We start from the raw sequence: 19680 nt of genomic DNA, 5'->3' as shown, positions 1-19680 counted from the left end.
GCAGTGGTTTCCTCCGTGGTGTCCTTCCATTAACACCATTCTCGTTCAGTGTTTTTCTGATAGTGGACACGTGAACGGAGAGTTTTGCAAGTTCAAGAGATTCCTGAAGGTCCTTTGCTGTTACCCTAAGGCTCTTTTTCACATCCTTCAACATTGCACGCTGCGCTCTTGCTGTAATCTTTGCAGGACGCCCATTCCTAGGGAGATTGGCAACAGTACTGAATTTCCTTTCTGTGACTGATGGACACCCAGGCCCTTAGAAATGCTTTTGTAGCCTCTCCCAGCTTTATGCATCTCTACAATTCTTCTTCTAAGGTCCTCTGATATTTCTTTTGATCAAGACATGGTTCAAATGAACAGCTCTTTCTTGAGAAGAGCAGATTCTGTCGGTAACCAACCTATGTGTGCTTTTTTTTTTATAGGGCAGGGCACCTCCATCCCACACCTCCAATCTCATCTCATTGATTGGAACACACAACTCCAATTAGTTTTTGGAGAAGTCATTAGCCTAGAGGTTCACATACTTTTTCCAACCTAGACTGTGAATGTTTAAACGATGTGTTCAGTACTGACAAGAAGAAGTACAATTGTTTGTGGGTTATTAGTTTAAACAGATTGTGTTTGTCTAATATTGTGACTTAGTTGAAGAGCAGACCACATTTTATGAGTAATTAATGCAGAAATCCAGGTAATCCCAGAGGGTTCACAAACTTTTTCATGCAACTGTATTTGCTTGTGTTCCTTTAGAGTTTTTCCACCTTAGCAGCAAACCTGCGTGATTCACTTCCAAGCTGTGGGATGAGAGAGCGACCTGTCTGGGTGTGGATGGGAAAGAAAGAGGCCTTACACATGATCTAAGCAAGCCTTTTGTAATGTTCCGTTTCTGATGCGGACATACTTTGCATTTTACAGACCATGGAAAACAAAAGTTGGAATGGACAAAAGACAGCTTTTCCCGAAGCGACAAGCAACAGTAAGAGCTTTTCTTTTCTCAATTTTTGTCAGGGGACACTTGCAGGACCCGCTCTCCCAGCTCTGGCAGTTTGTCGGGCTGTTGGATAGAAGCTTGACTGACGGCTCCACTGTTCGCATGTTTGTGCGGGGAGCCTGCGAATTTCCCCTCCCATTCACAGAAGCTTTGCGCGCTGCACACTGGAAGTTAAGCCCTCTTCGTGAGCATTGTGGGACCAAGGAATTACAGATCCTTTGCTTTTCCGGGCATGGTTTTGTGTCGCTCAGGATTATGCGAAGAGCTTCAGTTAGGGGGGGTCAGCAGTCCTGAGTTTCCTGTGGAGCTGGATGTGGCAGGAGGCCGATTTGTAAAATAACTGCAGTACCAAGGGAGATACTGTACCAAGGAAGCAAAGTTCCCCTTGTTAGTTGGTATATTTATATTGCACAAATAAAGGACTTTATTGTGTTTGTGTTCCTCTATAATATTAGACATACAAACCATCAGTGCGCCTTCAGTTGTCATGCAAGTTTGAGTCATTCGATGTGGCAGATAGCACTATTGCCTTACATTTCCTGAGTCCAGTGGCTGAGGCACCGTCTGTGTGGTTTCCATGTTCTCCCTGTGTTTGTGTGAGTTTTCACTAGACCCTCTACTTTCCTCCCACTTGCCAAAGACATGCTGGTTAACCTAAGTGGTGTCTGTCCTGCGAAGGACTATGTAGACAGGCACGGACAGGAAGGTGTCTTCAGCCTTGCGTTTCTGGGAGAGGCTCAAGGCTGACACCTGTTAATTATTCTTATATACACACGTGTCCGATTTGTCGTCGCCCTTGTGTGCATTTTTTCACATCTCAGCTCACAGTTGTGAACCCTTCAACCGCACAAGGGGGCAGAGCAAAGAAGTGGAAGTGGAATTGGAGTCTTCCCACCCCTAGGGGGTGCATCCCTCAGCAAGAGCACCACACGCCTGTAGGGAACCTCGGTGCCCAGAGGGGGGCGCTGTGTCAGTTGGGAGGCCGACTAACCCCACTGAACTAAGCATCTGTGATAAAGGTGGCGTTTGCCACCTGTGTTGTCTTAGTTTTCATAACACCCAGTTCAGAATGTACACTTTATTTTTATTAGAGAATGGGGAAAAGTAATTAATGAACGTAATTATTGTTATTACACAAATATTGCTTGGCTGCAAGTTAATACAACTAATGATTAGTTGTTTTAAGAATTATATGCCTGTGTTTTTATAATGGCACAATACTTCTTAATTCATACAGTAAGAAACTGTTTTTTTGACAGTTTCTGACACGTTCTTTGGTGCAGACTTCTTTCCAAAACAGATTAGCTACTAATGAAGTAAATCACAATTGTTTTTTTCGGCTGTTTTGTAAGTTTTATAACCAGAACTCTTATGAAAGCAAGCCCTGTAATGAGATACCCGAGCACAAGGTAATTTGGAGCTCTCCCAGGAGGTGTTTTAAGTTTAACCTAATGAGTAGACACCTCATCTCTTTTGACATTAATTATTCTGCTGTTGGATTCAGTGACTCGTAGGCAGAGTGACTAATCTAAACTTGCAGTGCATCTCACTCAGTGTAGTCTAGGTATCAATATAGAAATGAAGAAGCACCAGTAATGAAGAACATGACCTTTACTGTAAAACATGGCTCTTACATCCCCCTTTTTTCTGCTTCCTTCCTGTCCCCTCTAAAGAACATCGGTATTCCCAACAGCGTCCCGTAGTTCGTTCTAAAGCAAATCACATAGGAAGTGAACACAATACTCACTCCTCTAGTTTGAGAGCAAATGTTGTTCATCTGACTTCTAAACATTTAATTTGACCAAATCTAGGTAACAGATTGTGTATGTATCTTGTCCTGTCATTATGAAGTGGTAAATAGAGCAGCAGTTGACATGGTCTGTAGTGGAGACATTTCCTTTATTGCTTGGACCCGCTAGAAATGAAGCCTAAGTTCTATCCAAAAGCGAGACCCAAGTTCTGCAAGTACTGTAGGTTTTGTGAGCTTTTGGGATCAGAGGACAAAGACCGAGTCCTGGTTCACTGGGCTCCTTCGTGTGTTGCAGTATCGTGGCAGTATTATGCACAAGGCTTTGAACTAAAATGGCTCTTCGGTGCTTTAAAAACCCTATTAACTGTGTTCTGAGGATGTGTTTCAATGATTTCTCTCAGTTAGCCTTACCGTTACTGTGTAAGAGCAGACCAGCTGAGCTCCTTGGTTTTACTAATTGGATTCAGAATCCATGTTCTCGCCTGCTGCTGTCTTGGCTGTTCTGATCCTGCTTGTGTTCAGTCTCTTAATGTCTCTCTGTACTTCCTGCCACTCTCTCTGCTCATCCTCAAGAAGACGCTCTGTGCCCCTTCTCCATTTTCCTACTTCCTGTTCACTCAGCAGCTGCGCTCCTTGGGAATGTCAAATGACTGACTCCCAGAAGTTGTCACCGGATGAAGACTCTCCTGTTTGGACAACGCCTGTGATCACTCAGTTTTGATTACTCCTTCAGTAGCTCCTGCACTGTATTGCTCTAGAAGAGTTTTAATCTTAACTGGGTATTGTAACTAACTCCTTGCGTCTATTCACTGAAGGCATGCAACGTATACCAATAGGGTATCTACAGTACCGCTCTCTGTTCACAGTTCCTATATGTGCTTCCTGTCATGTTAAGATTTCCGGGTTCGTTTCATTTCATTTCACTTGTTTTGTGCTTTTGTGCCCTCGTTTATGGTAATTTTATTTATTTTTCTTCCAGTAGTTGGGGTCATACCTGTTGGTTCTTTACCTGCACTTTATGTAAACCTTTGTTTTATATTGTAAGTCACTCTGGATAAGGGTGTCTGCTAAGCAGAAAAAAACAACAAAACTAAGCACTGTGAACTGGATGGGACAAGGTTGCTAGAAAGACGAGATGCATTGAACCTCTGTGGTCATGGGCTCACTCACTACGTGTTCCAAGTCAAGGGAGGAAAAAATGTAGCTTGATAGAGATACCAGCCTTTTAAATCAGACGTACAGACTCACAATGGTTGCACTAATAGAATTTAGTAACACTAGATGTTTTACAAGTAATTAGTACACATTGCCATAATAGGCTATCGAATGAGCTGATATGTTAGAGGCTGGGAATATATTATGTTCGGGAAAGGCGATGTATTTTATAATTGAGTTTTAGCCCAAGCTGAAACTTAACCCAGCTTCTTGGGAACATGCAGAAGAGATTAGCGCTCTGTCTCTGAAAAGTATTGACTCCTCTCTGCCACTTCAGTGTGTCGTATCGGTATTGTGTCAGCTTTTTGGCAGGACATTATTTCCCTGACACCTTTTCTAAAGTAATATTTTATAGTCTTGATTTCCAGTTATAATCTTTATAGCTCTGTGTTTTAAATCAAGAACAAGGCCTTAATTTGGACCTTATCCAGTGTAGTGTTCCAAGAGGAAACCCATTATTTTGGGCGGGTCTATAAAAACATTGAAGGAAAAAAAGCTGAGGAAAGCATGTTTTTTTTGTTTATTCTGTCTTCCACTACCAACATCAGATTGTTGCCAGACACATGTCTCATTTCCAATTAATCTCATGTAGGGTCTTTTTTTGTTTGTGAACTTAAAATGTAATGTGTGTGTCAACACACAGACACACACAAGTATGTCTTTGGACTGTCGGAAGAAACTGCAGCACCCAGAGGAAACCCACACAAACACGGAGAGCATAGAAACTCCACACAGACAGCACCCCAGGTCTGGTATCGAACACAGGGCCCCAATGCTAACCACTTCCACCCTTTCCAAACATGTGCAACAAATTTTATTATTTTTATTAGTATTATTGTTATTGTTTTATTATAAGAGAGGCTAGGACAGGAGAACACATCCTGAGCTGTAGCTCTGTTGACTTTCCTTCCTCAGTAGGATTGAAAGCTGTACTGATTCTGGCAGGAGTGGAATATTTAAGGGAAGAATATTTGTATAATCCTGGTATATTTGTAGCTGTGCAGCAGGAAGTGCATCTTTGTCTGCTTTTCCCTGTTAGCAGTGGGTGTATGGACTGGTCTGTCTCTGTTGATCAGTTTCTATGTCTAGGCTGTCGTCAGGCAGTCTGTCCTCTCTGGGCAGCCAGGTTTGCTTGTATAACCCAGTTTTATTCCTAGGCTGTGGTCACCGAACCTGTTTCCCTTCATGGTCTCTCACCCTGGTGAGATACTCAGCCAGTTTGTATTGTCTCTTTAGGGACCAGTAGTATTCCAGTTTGTGTTGTTTTTACATGTCTGTCCCAATGGGTTGAGGTAGTGTTGTTTGGCTTGTGCTGTGTTTTGGGTGACTTCAATGCTGTTGGATAGCTGTACTTTCTCTTTTTACGAGCCAGCTTCTCATGGATCTGTCTGAGGTTTAAGTTTATTTCCTTTTTTCCGACAGGGAAGCTCAAGAGACTGAAAGAAGCAAAGGTCAAATACAAACTGATAATATTTACAGTACTCCCTGAGTCATTCCTTTTTGAACGGGTACTATGAATTCTATTGTTCCCCGTCAGGTAGGAACAATAGCCATTAGTAATGGGTTTTCCCAGTGTTTAAAACTAAAAAGAGTGCCCATTCCCATGACTTCATCCTACATGGAGGAAGGAAGAAAGGCACTACAGCACTGGTCATTTTTCAGAATTCAGAAATGTCGGCTATTTTCCATGAGGCTCTTACAGCTGGGTCACCCTTACGTTTAGGTTTTGGGCTTTATTGACTTTCAGTACCTCTAATAGAGAAGAAATTGGACTTACTGTACTCCCTTATGGAAATAATCTTCTGTCTTTTGTGTATTGGTTGAACTCATGTGTTTTTTTTTATAAGTATCCTGAGCATGTTTCTGAGGGACCAGTAGCATCAGAGACCATTGAAAAAATTGAAAGAGTAGACAAGGGCTGGTGATAACACTTTTACTTATACTGAATGAGAGTGGGTGAAGCAAAGTAGAGGTTTGCATCTTATATTTGGAGATTTTAAGAATAAAACTTTGTCTGGATGGCTGACATGACTTGTAGGCAAAGTGACTAATCTAAAGACATGAAGATTTACAGTTTGTCTTCCTGGAGTTTGACAATTGCTGAACTATTGTGAATAAAAAGCCTTTAAAAAGTATCCATTTAATAATTGTACACTATGTGGCTGATGTCAGAAGTCTTTGTATCAGAGGGAATTAAGCTCCTGCTGCTTCACTGGCTAATAGTTTTTAGACGGAGGTTTCTGTAATTTTAAGATTCAGCTTGAGGTCTGGTAAGGTGGAGACTGTGGCGGCTAATGTTTGTATTCATTTCTTTTTTGCCTTGTTTATCTTCCATAGAGTGAAATTGAATTTTTAGAAAAGCCACCAATTAGAGCGCAGGCTGGAAAGCCTACTTTGTTGATGTAAATCAAAAGGCAAGGCCCAACTACAGCTGTAAAAGCACTTGAACAGCCTTTGGGACTCTGACCTGTCAGAGAATAGCCCTTTCTGATTTTACATACACTGGGTTTCAATATATTATTCTCAAGGCATAGCACTGATTGATTGAGTCCTCATAAAATGTAGGAAACGATATTGCTCTTCGTCCAGGTCTGTCAGGCACATGTTAATGGTGAAACCTGGAGCTTGTTTTGAAGTTTAAGCTTTCGCCAGGCAGATGTGGGTCGCTCGGACTAAGCCAGCCCAGCAGCAAAGCCGAAGGCCGGGTTGAGATGAGGCGTTATGTGTGTCTGTAAATGGCTTCGTTCGGTATCAGTGACAGCCCCCTCTGTCGTTCTCCTTCCGTCCTCAGCTCAGAAGGGAATTCTCCACCTCTCCCCTGACGTTTACCAGGAGATGGAAGCGAGCAGGAACAAGGTTGGTCCCGGTGCTGTGGCGAACTATCTGACTCCCAAAGACATGGGCCAGGGCTCCAGTTCGTTCTTCACCGGCAGCACCAGCAACACCGTGGCCATTGCCAGGGAGCTTTTGCTCAATGGAGCTTCCCCCACAGCAGAAGCCATCGGCCTGAAAGGAAAAGCACCTGCTTCGCCCTGCGCCTCTGTGCAGCCTTCCCAGCAGCTGGAGTACTTGGCTAGGATTCAAGGCTTTCAGGTACGGAAAAAAAAAAACGGAGCTGTTTTGCAGAACTCCCAGCCTTGCCATGGCTGAGCCTGTTAGGGTTTCAGACTGCGGCATTTATCATTCTCCTGTTTGCTCAGGTCTTCCCTATTTTTAGTTAGAGGCTGGAGGATTATCATTTTTTTCCCTGCTTCATTTATAGTTTTCTCAATAAAGTCTATATCCAAAAAAAACATAAGAGGAATCGCCTAGGTTTTTGCATACTGTTTATCACTGTGGATCATATAGAAATATTATTAGGATTCTTATCAACATATACAATCAAAACGTGATATTTTGGGGGCATTTTTTCATAGGCCAAAAAAACGCTTGTTTTTGCAACAGTGATGGTGGTTGATGTGTATTTCATTTGTTTCAGTTAAAGCATTGATTGGCGGCAAAATAACATCCCAAATGAGGGAGATAATTGCAGGAAAAAGAACTGAGACATGGCTTCTCTCCTCCCAAGAGTCCCTTCAAGTCAAGTTGAGTGCAAATTAAGTTAATGACTGAAAGATATGCTTTACAGTCCGTAGAGGAAGCCTTTAAACTTCTGTCCATGAGACAGGGGAAGTGACATCTTGGCATTCTGAGCTTTCTATTCTAGTGCTGGAGGCTATTGTTATAGTCGTGAAAGAGAGAACAGACTGAATGGATGATCGGTGTAAAGGATATAAGTCAAGAACCTGAGAGCAGCTGCTGAAAGACTGAGACAGCGTGGAGAGCTCTGGTACAAGTGTGGCGTAGTGGTTAGAGCTGTGGACTTGCAAGTGGGAGGTTAGGGGTTCAAATCCCAGGCGAGATACTGTTGTCATGCCCTTGAACAATATACTTCACCTGAATAGCTGTAGAAGAATACCCTGTCATATAAATGGGCGCACATTTGTGTCACTTTAGATTACTGGATCAGCCCAATTAACTGTAGGACTGTGTCAGAAAAGTAGTTTGATCGTTAAGTACCATGTAGATGAGGAATATTGACAAGTTTATCCCATAAAAGTTTTAAAATACCGATACATCACTGTTCCATATACCCTTGGACCGTTGTGAGGATCTGTGGGGAGGCGAAAGATCTTGAGTGCAGTGTTGCAGCTGTTAGTTTTGCAATGGCAGCATGAGGGGCCTGATTTCGTTTTAAACCTGAACTGACATTAAGAGATGTTTGAGACTTCCCGATGATGAGTCTTCCCTATGCAGTAGGTTGGGGACAATAGTAAATACAGGGAAATTAAGGCCTGGAAAATATGAATCACTTCATTTTTTAAAAATAAAAAATCCTATAAATATTTCATATATTTCTAGCCACATAATAAACCGGTGTGCAAAAATATTGGGGTTCATCTCTTACTAAAATCCAGGCATCTCTGTGTTTCTGCATTACTATACATTTACAGGAGCTGATAGTAACATAGGACAGTGAGAGTTCTAGGTATATCTGACTACTCCCCCTTCAATCATGTTTTTAACTCCCTTGTATCACCTGTTAAAAGGAGGTGCCTGTTACGCACCTGTAAATTGGAAGCAAGAGTTTTCAAGCACTTTCAACCTGCTGAGAATTCTTTTGAAGATCTTGTTCTTGCTTTGATTTTTCCCGTGCTCTGAAACCTGATGAAGCAATGCAGAAACATAAACATGGGGCTTTAGTTGAGACAGCAGCTGTAAAACATAACATTGCTTGACAGTGTGCAAGACTTCACATTCGATAACAAAAAGCTAACCATCCAGACAACTAACAGTTTTTTTAGTATTATTTTTGGTATCATGACATATTGCTCATAGCTTTTTTTTGTTTAAGATACACAAGTATCCGCACACCTAATTCAAGTATGATGTGATATTTATTTTTCGTGTACTATATTTACAATGATAAAAGTTCAAATTAATTTCCCTAAAACCTTATTTAGTATTGTTTTAAATAAAAATGACACAAATTAGTATTATTAGGTGTCAGGATTAGAAGGTGTTGGTGTTAGAAAGTGACACACTCTGTAACGTGATTTGCTGACCCTTGCTAAAATTTTCAACAACTCGCATAGAGCTCAGGTAACACTCCACTATCTCTAATGAGCTGCACTGTCACTTTTAACATTGATAAGCATAACCGTTTCTGCCATTTCCACAGAAACAGCTCTGATGACTTTCTAGCTATCGAGTGTCGTTTCCCCCAGTACCACCCTAGGGATGTTGGCTAAAGGAAGAAGGTCAGCTTGACTGGCAGTAATTGAAGTTACCCATCCTGTGTATGCGTCGAAGTGCATTAAAATAACATTAACTGAGTTACGTTTGCCATGAACGACCTGAAATGGGTATTGCAACAATTGGCTCGGTTCCTATGATTGTCAAATTAGCTTCTTTGATTTTGTTGTTTTTAAACCTTTAAATTAAACCAAAAACCTGCCTTTGTGTATATTTAGAGGTTACTCCTTAATTCCCGTTGAAATAGCCCTTCTGTTTAACTCTCAGATAACATCTGTTGCTTGAGTTTAAATGTGTCAGTTGCCTTCACCCATTGTGACCTTGAGGTCGGATAGCCCTTATTACAGATGTGACTAGATAACTAAGCAATTTGAAATGGGAAAATAATCTGATCAACTGCTAACTGCTTTGCAGCCCATTGGAGGCTTTAATGGGGCGGAGCAGTGGCTCTGTGGCTAAGGATCTGCGCCTGTGTCTGGAAGGTTGCCAGTTCAAATCCCACGGCCGGCAGAGGAATCCCACTCCGTTGGGCCCATGAGCAAGGCCCTTAACCCCAGCCGCTCCAAGGGGCGCCGTATAAATGGCTGACCCTGCGCTCTGACCCCAGGCTTTTCTCGCTGTCTGTCTCCTGGAGAGCAAGCTGGGGTATGCGAAAAGACAAATTCCTAATGTAAGAAATTGTATATGACTAATAAAGTGATCTTATCTTATCTTAATTGGTTCAGAGGGACTAGAAGAATTTGTGAGAAATATTTAGCTTGATGTAGAGGGTATTATTATTACTGCTGCTAAAGAGAAAGGTATTTTTCTTGTTAAATGAGGTAGTTTTGCTGCAACAAAAGGAATGAGGCACTTGTGTACTTGCGTGTGAAATGTGATGTCGCATGATGTTGTGTTAAAATTTTACTTGAACTTCCCCACAAAAACAATAAATACAAATACTGCCATTGTGATTTTGAATCTGTGAACTGTTGGCAAGATCTCCTATGTTGTCTCTTTCATTCCACACTGCGAAATTGAATGTAAATCTTATTTTAAGTCAAGAGAAATCATTTTTCACCTTTAAAAGGCAAGAAATATACAAGGGAACTGCAAACCATGAAGGACCTTTTCTTTTGTGATGATAATACAGAAAGGTCATAGCTCCACAAAAGCAATTCCAGTTTAGGCTGCATTCGGATCAGTTAAATTGCAGGTCAGGTAAGGTTGAAGGAGAATGGAGAAATAATTAGGAAATCCGTCTCAGGATTTCCCAGGGCCACATCTGTGAGTGCGATTTATGTTAAATCCCAGGTAATGGAGGCCGTTTCAAAATAAACATGAAAGTGAACATTAATAGAATCACCACAGACTCGTGGAAGAACCCACTTCATCCCCCGATACTTTAACCATATCTTGGACACAGTAAATTGTTAAACTTGCACTTTGTCAGTTCAGCAGTATCAGTGCTCACTGGGGAAGGGCATGGTTGGTAAGTGGACTGTACGGGATAGTTACATTTCCAGTGGGGTTGGTGTTTTGTTTTGTGAGCTAAAAGACCGGGGTATAATGTTTTGCTAGAGGTCGCACGTTTCCAGCAGGCATCACTACACATCGCAGCAGCCCCGGGAGACGAGCTCTGGCTCCAAGCTCGCGGGTGTGAGTGTTTGCAATTAGTTTGACTGTGCAGAGCTGGCCTGCCTCCGTACGTGAGGGGGAGCAGCGCCGAGATCCGCGAAACGGGCAGAGTAATGCGCAGCACATGCGCGCTCGCGTGAGGGCGTAGTGATGTCTGTGCTTAGCAGCCGGGCCGACGGAGAGGCTGTGTTTTCTGACTGCGGGCCCCCCCCTATCTCTCACACACACACACACTCACACACCCCCGTCTGGGGCCGGCTGGGGCCTCACGGCGCCGTCCTCATGGAGCGGCTGTTGAGGCTGTGGGGCGGCGGCAGAGCCCCGCCAGGCTTAGATGACTGGGGTGAGGTGGAGCAGAGAAGGCAATCTCTGTGGGAACCTTCATCCCTGCGTCGGGTGCCAGCCGGGGGGCCTTTCTAAAGAGCTCTTTGTGCTGCCGCCCCGGGCAGGCTGCACGCTTACCTGCTCAAGAGCTGGCCTCTCGTCCCTGCTTCCTGGTCCCTGTCCCTGTCCCTGCCTCCTGGTCCCTGCTTCCTGGTCCCTGTCCCTGTCCCTGCCTCCTGGTCCCTGTCCCTGTCCCTCCCCCGTCCCTGCCTCCTGGTCCCTGTCCCTGTCCCTCCCCCGTCCCTGCCTCCTGGTCCCTGTCCCTGTCCCTCCCCCGTCCCTGCCTCCTGGTCTCTGACGCCGGGATGCTTCGGTAGATCTGAGGCCCCGGAATGAATGCACGACTGTACAGGATTTGCGGAGTGAGGTTGCGGTGTTCCTCCTTTGCTGCGGCTCCCTGTTTGAAACGCCCTGCTCTTCCCCGTGCAGAGGGTTCCAGCCTGCCGAGGTCGTGTCTGTGTAACTGAGCTCCAGCACCATTTCCCGAGATCCTCATAATTTATGAAGAAGAAACTAACAATTTACATTTGACCTTTTTTGGCTGAACAGACTCGGTGATACAGAACAGGGAGGGTGGTGATTTTGCAGAAAGGGAAAACTGATTCTCATTTTCGTGCAAATAATTCACTTTGACTGCATTTATATAATGTGTACTTTTAGGATATTTTGTCTCGGAGATTAGTCTGTAATATTTCTTTTTACGATTTTAAGCTGAGTGTGTTGCACAGAATTCTTCCACTTTCTCTGTGGTATATACCTCCATAGAATTGCAGCTTTTATTTGCAGTTTAATGTTTTAGACCCATGCCAGGTGAAATTGGATATATTAACTAACTGTCCACATGCCAGTAATTCTTTGAAAGATAATTTATATCCCCTGCAATGAACAAATAGTTGATCTATTAACCTGTGGGAACTGGAAAGATACTGTACATTTATCAGAATAAAAGATTCTTTCTGTGCAGACATTTCAGAGAGTGGCCCTAAAACCTGTAGTTGAGCAACAGGTCCCCGCTAGTCGAATTCTACAGAATGTCTTCTTATTAATTGATACAGATTGTATTTTTTTCAAAGCAACCCATTTTAGCTGGGCATTGTAGGTCCAATCGCAGTGTCGCACCTGGGAATCGGACTCCTGCCTTCTAGTTACAAGTTAATAGACCTAAACACTACTCCACCTCACAACATCGCATTCACGCTTTTTGAATTGAGCTCTGTAACGCCACAGTGTAACGTAATGGAAAACCATTGACAGATGATTCTAATATACAATGCCTCACAAACACATTCTTGTTGTGTCCTGTTTTTTGAAATTCCAAGATGCATGCACATTTGTTAAAACTTAATGTTTTATTCAAAACATTAAATGTAAACAGAACATGCCAGCAAAAAGTAAAGAGAATCACTTGAGAAATGTTTATGTAAATATTTGTATACCTGTAAAGTCAATATTTGTTGGAAGCACCTGTGGCCGCTTGTCTTTTTGGCTTAGTCTGTACCCACCATGCAGTCCCTTTTTAAGCAGTTTTGTGCCCATTCTTATTGGCAGATTTGCTCAAGCTCTCTTATTGGTGCTTGAGGATTGACAGCAGATTTCCACAGATTCTCAGCAGACTTCAAGCCCGGTCTTCGACTAGGCTTCTCAAACATGTTCATTAATCTTTTTCTTTAACCACTGCAGTGTGGCTCTGGATCACTGTCCTGCCGAAAGGGGAATTTATGCCGCAGCCTTCGTTCTGATGCAGGTTGTCCTCTACGATTTACCAGTACTCCGTTCCGCCTGTGTTCCCATGAATCTTAACAAGCTCCTCGATCTCTGCTGACGAGAAGCAGAACTAGAACATAATGCTGCTGCCGTGCATGTGGCTCTCCTAGGCTAATGTTGGGGGATTGGGTGCCATGACTGTCCAAAAAAGAAGGTGCTCTTCTTTGGGGCTCTACTTTTAACAGCACTAACCAGCACAAACGAATGAGACCGTTTTGGTTCTCCTGCTATGTTGCAGGAGGGTTGAGTGATCTCACTCCCTCCAAAAAAGAATCCGTTGTATCTCAGAACAAGAAGCAGCCCATCCGAATGTGGTAGGAGTCATGATTGGTGCTGTTTGTTAGGGGGGCCACTTAATCTAGGAGGTGTCTGGGTGCTTCCCAATTCTTAACCATCACCTTCACCATCCTCAGATATTATGGTTCTTTGAATTTGTTTTTCTGTCCTTCTCCTCATCGGGGCCTTTATACAATCTCTGGAGTCTTGAAAGCTTCGGTCTTCATGGATGTTGCTTGAAATTCATTACATGACCACGGAACCATTCTGAGTCGCTGTCGCACACAGGCACCATTCTGAGTCGCTGTCGCACACAGAGGCTGCTCAACTTGTGTGGCTCATTATGGTAATTTTGTACACCTGAAGTAACCTGAATACTTAAGTAACCTGACCTTTACATTTTAATGTCATGTTATCAGTTTTACTTCTTTATGTTTTTATTTGAGTGTGTGGAGTTGTATATATAACAAATATTAATAACCTATGTCATGATTGTAAAAGATCTGTAAAAGACAAGTAGAGAAATTAAGAACAAAACCAGGAGGCTTTCTTTTTTTAGATCATTACCTTTCAGTCTTTTATTCCTGGTACGGTTTCAGATTTAACTTCAACTAATAATTCAATTGAAAGATTTTGTATAGCCTACAGATGTCAAAGATAAAGAAAACATTTTTTAATGGTGAACAAGCCTTAATATAGATTCACAAATACAGAATTTAAAATTGTCACCTGTAATTTCTCAATCTTCTGCATTGGATTGTTAATCAAGAACATTTTGCCCTTTTCAATGTTGACGCTTGTTGACCCTTCACTTGGGTGTCACGTTTCTCTGAGAATGGAGTCTTCAGTAATTGCCCCCCTTTTCAATTAACACAAACCACAGCCCCTGCCTTTGTGTATGGGCAAATATTTCTATTTAAACATTTTATAATTATTTAATTTCAATTACTGTTCGTTGAACTTCCATCTTACATCACTGAGAATAATCTTTACTTTAAGAAAGTAGTGAAACAGATTGAAGGTAGTACAATCCAAATTCACAGGTGAATTTCAATTTAATTTAAGAGTTTGCCTCAGAGCTATCATGTTGGGCGTTTGATCATTAACAAGTATTGCAGATGTTTCAACCAAAAGAGTGATCTGAGTTGCGTTTTCAAAAAAAAAACTTTCAAACTCTTCATAAAGGCAGTTTAAAGCATGACATAAATCAGTCACATCCCCACCCTGCTTCACCATTCTGCTCCTACCATATTCTGATTTTATGTGTATAAATTATTTCAAACTGCCCCTGTTAAGAAATAGTCTAGGTTTTAAATTGAATTTTTGCAAGCATCGTCCATTATAGGTTTCTGATTTTCAAAATCAGAAATGAATTACTACATTTTTATTACCCTTGATGTACTAGATTACTAGATGTACTGTACTGATAAAATACTGTGACACTGATTACTGTAAGCACTATCATTTATATGAGTCTTTAATGCCCTCTACTGGTCGTTAATCAATTGATACATTAGCCTTTCAAAAAACTGAAGACATTTGTCCTTCTGTAAGCCATATTTGGGAAAAAAAGATCTATTTACACACTGAGGTCTGAACAATTTCTTATAAGTTCAGAAATATTTTAGCTGGCATCTGCTGTAATTTAGGACTATCTCAGTTATATGCCTGGGAAGTACAGTAGTTTATTGTTGTATGGGCTCAGCTAGTGTCCTTGGCTATAAGCAGATGCATGTTTCTCACTAAAAATCATTCAGGTCATTGCTGTTTTGAGGCTGAAGTCAATTTTGTTGAAAGTACTAATAAATCAGGCGTAATTGTTACTGAAGAGATAAATGACATTAAATGTGACTGAATTCATCTTACATTTGGGGTCTCGACATTTGCAAGGGTTTGGTGCAGAGAACCATCGCTAATAGCCCAATTTGCATAAAACCAAGTCCATCCCTATACCGGTGCATAATTTAACACAGTATATCATATGTGTGGTTAAAAGACATAAGTAAGTCTTTTTTGATCATTAAAGTACAAATACAGTTGACATTAAGTTAATTACAATAGCATTGATCTACGAACATAGTAATCCCAACTTATAATATTTTGCTAAGGAAAGTAGCTTGAATCCTTCCTCTGCGTCCATTGGATGTCTGCACTTTCTGTCTGCCTTCCCAGCTATTTCCGTACTCTGTGACTACCGCATCCCGCTTTAGTCAAAAGGGCAATAATACTCTATGTGAACCTGTGAAGTCATCTCCAGCCTGTCATTCCCCTCTCTGCAGACAGAACCAGGAGCATTCTAACAATACAAAAAAGACCACAATGAGGATCTAGGTAGTGGGTACTTCGCCTAGCGGCAGGGAGAGTCTTGCAATCCTAGTGTGTTGTGCAGCTAATTTGTAAGGTGCACTTATCAGCCTTCATCTTGGATTCATCCTGATCTCCATTTCGTCTGTGCGAGGCCCTGTCGGGATGATTGAAACGCCAATGATAGAATTTGCCAACATAAATATGCAGATGTTGAGACCCTACTGTAGTAGATCTGTGAGTTTCAGCCTTGTTCTTCAACTTTATAAACCTGTGTGAATACAACAAACCCATTAGCTTATAAGACACAACACAAATACTGAAATAACATAAACTGTTTATCCCATTGTTTCCATTAAACATAGGAGATATCTAATTAATTTACATCTGTTGAGGGCAGTAACCACACAGCTGTTCTAAAAAATCATGCAAAGGTTTTAGTGCATTTACAGCTGTTAATGTAGTGAACCTGGATCTGAAATAGTCGATGCGGACAAGCAGTAAAATTGTAGTGTCTGCCAAACTGGAGAACCTGGAACAAATGTCTGACAAGATGATACTGAGGAGCAATAGATTCTGTCTACCTGCTGATCTCCAGTACACACTCCAGCAAGAAATGTCAGATCTTTGATCCTGTATGCTGTCTTAGTTGAGCATTGATCACTTTTTGGCATAATTCCAAACCACTGTGGCAGAAAATGTAAGCGCACTCTCAATAACTAACCCATAAAACTAGACCATCATAACCTGATTCATCAGTGTTTTTCAGCTGTTAATGGAAAAACATTTGTCGTTGGACTGTCTCCATGCTAGCTTTTACATTTTCACCTCACTTGAGTTTGCTAGAAGTCATAATGCAAAAAAAAAAACTTTAAGAAATCTACAAGTCGGGCTCTGTCACCTTGTGACCATGTTTCACTGATATCATCCTTTCCCTGTTGTCACAGATGAGTTCTTTGTTTTTCTCCCTTTGAGCTCCAGGTTCTTATCTAGTCACCAATTTGAATTCACCAGTCCACCAATCTCTGCACGATACTCTAGATTCATCTGCGTTTTTGGTCAATTATTTTCTCAATTTATGTGTGCTTCAGACTAGTAATTCCCTGATAATAGCACTCTTCTGGCTGTAACTTTGACCATTCAGTGGCAGTGAAGATTCATCATCTTGAAACTATATCACCTGCCACAGATTTTCTAACAAATACTAATTGCTTGGGACTGCAGTGTTTCTGATTCTGTTTGAACCCACTCTGTCAGTGACACTAGGCTTGTGAGGTGGTAAATTGTTGTGCAGAACCAGAACCTGCAATGTGGACTTCCTCCATAATGCATCTCAGTTTGCAATATTGTAGCATTGCTGGGTGAAAAAACAGTAGCACTTGTTATGAATCCCTAAAGTCTGTTGATTGTTTCTCGGTCTCAGGGACCAGTGGCAAATGCACGACTCATTGCCTCCTCACCAGTAATCAGAAGAAGTACACCTGAATAGTGTTGATGATCTCTAGCAACACTGTGCAGAGCTGGGATACCTGTCTGGCATAAGCCCTTGACTCACAACATGTTTCTTGAATGACCCCAAACACTTCTGCAAGTTCCGCAACCTTGATTCCTGAGTCATTGTTCTGTTCTCTTGCTTTTCTTGCTTTGTTGAATTCCTTGACCTATTCCATCACTGTGGAATAATGAGGGGCTACTCCCACCACCACGACAACCATTCATTCATTTGTGGATGTGCAATGCAGTTCATCCTTTACTTGCACAAATGTGATGACCTAATGTTGCCCAGGCCTTGATAGGTTCATTATTCACTTTTTTCTGGAAATAACAGAAGTGCATTAGTCATCCACAGATGGTGATACGTAAATTCTAAGTATATACGCAGCTTTCACTGTTCCTTATTGCATAACCTCATTAACTAACACCTTGTGCAGAGTTCACACTGGAACAGTTTTTTTTTTCATTTGTTATCTACAAGTTGTTCTTTGAGTCAGATGATTCTGGTATAGATGTATCTGATGGACACCCAGCCAAATCACGGATACCTTTCTTAGATGTGGAAAACCTAATATAAATAAGTAACAAAAAAACATTTTTTAAAGTTGAATGACATTTTAAGTTTAATTATGTAAAAACTACCGCACCCTGGAATTCTCCTGGCAGCCTCTCCACCTTAGCAAATGCCCTGGATAGAAACTAGAAACTAGCTCTCTCCTCACTGGGAATTCGCATGAATAGAAACTAATACCCCCTAGAAAAATTCTTCCCCTAGGGATTTTTTATGGATAGAGACACTCTCCCAATTAGTTTGTCGGGATAGAATTTACCCTATAGGATTCTACAGGGGAGAAGAATCTTCTGGACTTATCCCGCCTTTCCACAAAGGGAGTTCTCCTAGACAGAAACTACACCCAGGGGATTTTCCTAAATATAAGCTACTCCCCCGTCTTTCAGATGAGACGTTAAACCGAGGTCCTGACTCTCAATGGTCATTCATGATCCTCGGGCATTTCTCGATAAGAGTAGGGAGTTATCCCAGTGTCCGGGCCAAATTTCTCCCCTCGGAGAAACCGTGGCCTCCAAACTGTCCCCATGTGTGATTGGTTTGCACTGGCCCCGCGATGGACTGGTGTCCTGTCCAGGGATGTACCCTGCCTTGTGCTCGTTGCTTGCCAGGTTGGCTCCGGCCTCCCGCAACACCTTATGGTATAAAGCGGTTTGGCAAACGACGTGACGTGACGGAAAATGAATTTGACGGAACGTGACGTGACTACTCCCCTGTGTAGGGAATTCTCACAGATAGAAACTATCCCTCCTACTAGGGAAGTTTCCATAGCAGATACTAGTCACACCCAGGGAGTTCTCTTGGATAGAAACTAGCACCCTGTAAGTGTAATCTCTCCAGGAGAATGGGTGTCTGGATTAACCGTGGGATGCCCAAAGGAACTGCACTGTAAAAATCCTAGAAAATAAATAAAAGGGTTGTATTGGGAAAAAATCCAGCTGTCAGTCAGTCAAGAGAGCCGGGGACTCTGGTGAAATAGTTTTAGCATCTGTTGGTGTGTGCTGTTTGCTGAAATGATATCCACCGTTCCTGGGGCCAAACTCGATCTGCAGCCTGCAGGCAGGGAGCCGGCGTGTGTGGGAGGCTCTAGGTTATACTGGTTTACCTCTGTTTAATTGATGTTTGGATCTGCAAACCTCTGGTCATATCCATGCATTTATGAAATATTATTCATAGTGGTAGAAGTGTAAGAGTGGGATTAGAAGTTGTAGCAGGGGTAGTGGATGTAATTAACCATAATTGCTTGCATTTGTATCATACTTTTCATCCCAAAGGATCCAAAAGCTCTTCACATGTTGGAGGGAACTGACGTCATCCGCCATTGATTTGCAAACCCAGGTGCCAGCAGCAGCCCTGTTAGTCACACTTGCCGTCCAGTTGCAATGAAATCCAAAGACGCAGGCATACTCCTGGAGCAGGGCTGGGAGAATACTCGGAAACACTGTCTTAGAGGTCTCCCCTCCCAGCACTAACCAGCCCCAACCAGCCCCAGCCTTCCTTAGCTTGTGTAATCTGCCAAGACTGTGGGAGCAGTGATGGCTGAAGTCATGGACAGAGAAAGTCTAAAAGGGGAGGCAGTCTCTTTTTATGAGCATGTAAAACAGTAATAAGACAGCAAAAAAAGCCATTTTCAGCACTGCATGTTAGAACTGATGTATATTTGCTTGCTGTTTTAAAAAGATTTGTCAACTTGGAAACATTAGTAACTGAGTGTTGGACAAAATATTTACATCATTCTAAATATATATTACAGTACTGTTCACGTTAGTTGAACAGCACCGAAAGGAACATCATTTAATCACTGTAGGTATATCCCTGCTGAAAACATTATTAACATGACACATTAAAAAAATCTATCAGACTATCAAGCTATCGACTTTTGCCTGTTTATTTGCCTGCTTTCCGCCTCATCAGGCTGTGTCCTCCTCAGAAGACTTCACAGGTTTTCTGCTGGGCCTTTGAGGTCCTTTTTTTCGTTTTTTTATGGTGCGCTGCCCAAATGCAAAGGCCCCTTCCTTTGGTTGA

At 42.1% G+C, this 19680-nt stretch overlaps 1 protein-coding gene across 9 annotated transcripts in view; it reads left to right on the top strand.

Annotated features, from left to right (window-relative positions):
* Positions 1-19680, top strand: part of stau2 (staufen double-stranded RNA binding protein 2) — a 115166-nt gene that overhangs the window by 49746 nt on the left and 45740 nt on the right. For all 9 annotated transcript variants that reach the window (XR_011189945.1, XR_011189944.1, XR_011189943.1 and 6 more), the window contains exons 11-12: positions 913-973; positions 6745-7046. Coding sequence is in view for 6 of the 9 variants with exons in the window: in XM_069191574.1 (XP_069047675.1) it covers positions 913-973; positions 6745-7046 (363 nt within the window). In the remaining 3 variants the exon portion in view is untranslated. The remainder of the gene's footprint in view (positions 1-912; positions 974-6744; positions 7047-19680) is intronic.

This window comes from Lepisosteus oculatus, chromosome 6, assembly GCF_040954835.1.
Source record: "Lepisosteus oculatus isolate fLepOcu1 chromosome 6, fLepOcu1.hap2, whole genome shotgun sequence".
Taxonomy (NCBI): Eukaryota; Metazoa; Chordata; class Actinopteri; order Semionotiformes; family Lepisosteidae; genus Lepisosteus; species Lepisosteus oculatus.
The sequence above is the reverse complement of the archived record's forward strand: the minus strand, read 5'-3'. Positions and strand labels throughout refer to the sequence as shown.